Here is a 5,301-nt window from a genome sequence, read left to right on the forward strand (position 1 = left end):
CCTAACAGGTGTGAGGAGATACTTAATTGTGGTATTGATTTGAATTTCCCTGATGATTAGTGATGTTGAGTACCTTTTCATATACTTGTTGGCCACTTGTACGTCTTCTTTGGAAAAAATGTCTATCCAGGTCTTCAGCCATTGGTACAGACATTGTGGAAAAGAATATGGATGTTCCTCAAAAAACTAAAAATAGAACTGCCATGTGATCCAGCAATCCTACTTCTGGGTATATATTCAAAGGGAATAAAGTCACTATCCTGAAGAGATATCTGTACCCCCAAGTTCATTGCAGCATTTTTCACAATAGCCAAGATACAGAAACTAAGTCTCCATCGATGAATAAATGAATAAAGAAAATGATATATTATATCATACATATTATATATTATATCATATGATATTATATATATATATAGATAATGGAATAATATTCAGCCTCCACCATGATCAAAATCCCCCAACATTTGTTACCGTCTATGAACCTACACTGATACCTCATTATCGCCCAAAGTCCATACACTTTTTTTTAAGGGTCTACTTTTACACAGTTAGCAAGAAAAGTACTGAGGCTGGAATATAGTTTTCCATATCAAAATCTATAGTCCATAATCAAAACCCCAACTTATTTACAGCTGGATGACCTTCAACTCATATCTCAGAAAAAACACAAAACAAACCCTTTTAATGAGGGTCTTACATCCTCCTTTCCCGACAAAAACTGTAGAATCTTTCCCATGAGAACGATTAAATCTCTTCATCTCCTCCCCCAATAAATCTCACCGTCAATCGCAATATTTCCAAATCTTGTCCTTGTTATAATTCTGGGTCAGTGAACACCATGTTTTCCCAAATGAATCCCCATCATCGGTACATTCCCAGTATATCAGGTGTCTGTACCAGAAGGGAAACACACATTTTGCAAAGTCTACAGAGAAGAGAGAAGCAGTCAGAATAAGAATTCTATTTTGTACCTCCCCTTTGCCACACACACAAACACACACACACACACACACACACACACTTCCCACTCCATTTGCTCTGCTCTGTTCCACCAGAAGCATATGAAAGCAGTACTGGTGAGGGATTGAGGTTCTGCTGAAAGATTTCTTTTCAAGGTAACATGGTTGAAGCACTCATAATATACGTTTGGTGCAATGTGATTTTCATACTGTCAGAGAACTGTGCATCCCTTATTTTCACAAATTAATTGACTGCAGATTCCCTTTTCACAACCCTCTTGTGATCTCACCGACCCTCAGCGCCCAAGACAAAAATGACCACCTTGTATTCAGAGGCAAGACACTCACCTTCTTCAGAACAATACTTCCAATATCCTCCATAAGTTTCATTCAAGGAGCACCACTTGTGTTTTGCATTGAACTTGACACAGTCATAGAAGATTCCATCTCTATAGTGGAATGGAAAGAAACACTTGCCATCTAGAGAAAACAAAAATTCTTCATCTCTCTCTGGGACTGTTAGTTGAGATGCTACAAAGGTACTTCCTGTTGGGTGTAGGGGCAGAGGGCCAGGGGTTGCACTGAGCTAGGACCTAGTTCTATTGAACAATATTGAGTCGCACAATAGCAGAGCTGCTGGATCTCTACTAAGAAAGGTTTTTTTGTTTGTTTGTTTGTTTTATACTCCTACTTCTGTCCCACTTTTATCCATGGCATAAACAGTCTTGAAATTTTGCTTAGCATTTGGCCCCAGTTCCAGAAATATACCTTAAGCTTAGAAACATAAATGTGGGCATCTATCTATTAAATGATTACCACCACATCCCGCTGTATCTCTTTTCTTCACCCTCTTCCACCATCATACACACTCATACACACACAATGTGATAGCCTGGTTTGTATCTTTCCACACTTTTCTCCATGCCCATGTGGGTATCTCTCTCTCTCTCTCTCAATCATCTATTTCCATTCATAAAACATATATATAACCATGCAACATATATGTTATTTATTATTATTATTATTATCATTATTATTCACACACAGAGACACACAGGCACACATACACAGATTTTTTGCTCCCTCCCAAAATGAATCATACTTTATATCCATAACTTGAGTCTCTAACTTAACACATCATAGAAATCCTTTTAAACTTATCCTTTTAACTTTTGTAGCTCTCATTCCTATTGCTGATTCTTATTCTGTGATATGGATTTTACCACAATTTATTCAATTTCCCATATTCAGATTTTTTCCCTGCTGTAAATAAAGTTCAGCAAACATCCCAGTATGTAAATTCTTACGTATCAAAGCATTTTTTTCTATTAGATAGAATCCCCAAAGCAAGGTTATTAGGTTAAATCGTATATGAATTTTTAACATTGATGGATATTGCTTTCTCAAAGGATAATAGCAATTCGTCCTTCCTAACAATGAGCTCTTTTACCTGAATTTTCACCAGCATGAAGCATTTCTACACTTTTTTAAATGGTGACTTTTCTAACAGGCGATTCCTGCTTTAAAAGATCTCCTGGTTCTTAGGGCACATCTATATTTTCCTGCACTTTCTTCTTACATTAAATGTTTTTTGTTTCTTTTACATTTAGTATTTGATTGGACAGGAATTTACTTTTGTATATGATACAAGAGGGGAGTTCAACTTTATTTTCTTCCCAGTAGATATTCAGTAAGACAAACTGATGGTAAAATAAACCACCTGTACATTTAAACATCCACACATTTGAAACCATGTATTAAATTCTAATATATTCTGGGATCCATTCTACATTTTCTATCAGGGTCTTGAAATTACTGGAGAGGTAGATGGTGGTAAAATGGACAGGGTCTGGAGCCAACAAACAACAGAAAATATTTCTCCTTCTCCTCTCTCCTTCCCCCCCTCCTTCTCCTGCACCTTCTTCACCTCCTTCTCTTCATTATTATTATTATTATTATTATTACTGGACAATTTCTATGCAGATACCATGCTATTTATATTACTATATTTGTGGTTTGTTTAAATATCTGATAATACAAGGTATTTCTCCACCCCAGTACTATTTTTGTTCATAATATTCCTAATTACTATTGGACATTTTTTTTACATATGAGTTGTTCTGTATGAACTTTAAAATCAGGTATTCTCTATTAGATTGGCAGAAATTAAAGAGTAGAAACATAAAGTGCCAGGGGAAGTTCAGAGTGATTTCTCTTTCTTGTTTTTCTTTTTTATTTTATTTTTTTATTTTTGGTTGTGTTGTGTCTTCATTGCGGCAAGCGGGGGCTACTCTTCGCTGCGGTGCGCAGGCTTCTCATTGCGGTGTCTTCTCTTGTCGTGGAGCACGGGCTCTAGGCGTGCGGGCTTCAGTAGTTGCAGCATGCGGGCTAGGTAGCTGTGACTCACAGGCTCGCAGGCTCAGTAGTTGTGGCGCACGGGCTTAGTTGCTTCACGGCATGTGGGATCTTCCCAGACCAGGGCTCAAACCCATGTCCCCTGCATGGGCAGGCGGATTCTTAACCACTGTGCCACCAGGGAATCCTCTTGTTTTTCTTTATTTGTTTACAAGGTTGTTATATTACATCTCATGAAAGGAGAAAAAAAATTTTTTTACCAGGAAAAAAATCCCATTGATTTCCCCATTTTTACAAAATTAAAAGAAAATGTGCTTTTTAGCAGAAGTTTTCTGATCAACCTACCTTTGACTTCCGGAAGGTGAGTTATAGTTTCTGAAAAATAAAATTTGAAGCTGACGTTTATTTCACTATTCTCATGTCTTCCAACCAAGATCATGGCATGATCTTCTATTTTTTTTAGAAATTGCTTTATGTTCGTCAATATGATTTTATCATTTACTTTATATAAGTCCTGCATATTTCTTGCTGATGTAACCCCAAAGCATTTTTTGACATTGATATAAAGCAGAATGATTTCCTTTTCTATCAATGTCTAGTTGGTCCTTACCAGTATAGAGAAAAACCATTGACTGTTGTATGTCTATCTTAAATCCAGCCATATAACCTGATTCTCTTTCTAAAACTAGTCATCTTTACTAGTTTTCCTAGGGGTTTTAAGTATACAATCATAAAATAATTTTGCCTGTTATGTTCTGTAGGCTTACAGATTATGTCCTTTTGGAAATATCACATATGTTAGAAAAATATGTGATATCCTCCCAATAATGTTAATTAGTACTGTTTACAGTAGACACCTCTGTGCTTTCCTGATTTCAGTTGGAATGACATTAGGGTTAAGGATGTTCATTTCAGCACAGTTAATAACAGTCAAAAAAAAAAAAAAAAGAAAACAATCCAAAAATATCAAACTAAAGGAATTTTAAAATAAAATATAACTTTATAATATCATGGAAGCATCAACAAAGATGAGCACATAAATAGATATGGAAACATTTGTACTTTGTCTTTAGGTGACAAAAGGCATTTTCTATTTCATTATATTATATAAGACTATTTTTGCAAGAATAAAATCACATTATGAAGTTCTATGTAATGAAATATTTGATCACTCAAAAATATTAACAGTAAAGCAGATACTATTTTTATTAGCAGATAGTAAAATTACTATCTTTATTAACAGATAGTAAAAATTCTATCTTTATTAACAGGTAGTAAAATTATGATTTTTCTCTTCTTTTTCCTTAACTATTTTTTTTAACATGGAAGGTACTTTATCTTATACATAATGACACAAAATAGTAGTTTCACGAAAAATATGATTTCTTACCAGGAAAAGAAGTATAGTATTCATATTTTATTACAAATTTAAAAAAAGTCTTGATCAACTCACCCATAGTTGGTGAATATTCACCTGAAAGACACAATTTTAAACAAATATTTATTTCACTAGATTTAGCCTTTAAAATAAAATAAAAATAAAATATTTTACCAAATTCTATTCTAGTAGGAATAATAATTTTGGGAGGATTAACATATTCACTCTATTATATATAAAAGAGAGAACAAACAAGGACCTACTGTATAGCACAGGAACAATACTCAATATTTTGTAATAACCTATAATGAAAAAGAATCTGAAAAAGAATATATTTTTATGTATAACTGAATCACGCTGCTGTACACCTGAAACTAACACAACATTGTAAATCAACTATACTTCAGTTTAAAAAATTGTTTTATAAAAAAATAAAAAATAAAAATATTTTTAAGAGAATAATAATATTTTGAAGGTCATACATCAAAATTTCAATGTTTATTTTCAGTAGTGTGATTGTGGGTGATTTCTAATTTTTCCTTTCGCTTCAACTGTATTTTCCAAATATTGTTAATGAATAAGAAATAATTAAAGTTATTTTTAAAA

At 33.7% G+C, this 5,301-nt stretch overlaps 1 protein-coding gene across 1 annotated transcript; it reads right to left on the reverse strand.

The window, feature by feature from the left end:
* Window positions 1-785: 785 nt before the first annotated feature.
* LOC133077719 (binder of sperm protein homolog 1-like) lies at window positions 786-3,756 on the reverse strand. Its single transcript, XM_061172487.1, has 3 exons — window positions 3,663-3,756; window positions 1,311-1,442; window positions 786-928 (listed from the first exon to the last, which is right to left on the reverse strand). Exons 1-3 carry the CDS (start codon window positions 3,754-3,756, stop codon window positions 786-788), a joined length of 369 nt encoding a protein of 122 aa, XP_061028470.1.
* Window positions 3,757-5,301: the final 1,545 nt, after the last annotated feature.

This window comes from Eubalaena glacialis, chromosome 18 (genome assembly GCF_028564815.1).
Source record: "Eubalaena glacialis isolate mEubGla1 chromosome 18, mEubGla1.1.hap2.+ XY, whole genome shotgun sequence".
Taxonomy (NCBI): domain Eukaryota; kingdom Metazoa; phylum Chordata; class Mammalia; order Artiodactyla; family Balaenidae; genus Eubalaena; species Eubalaena glacialis.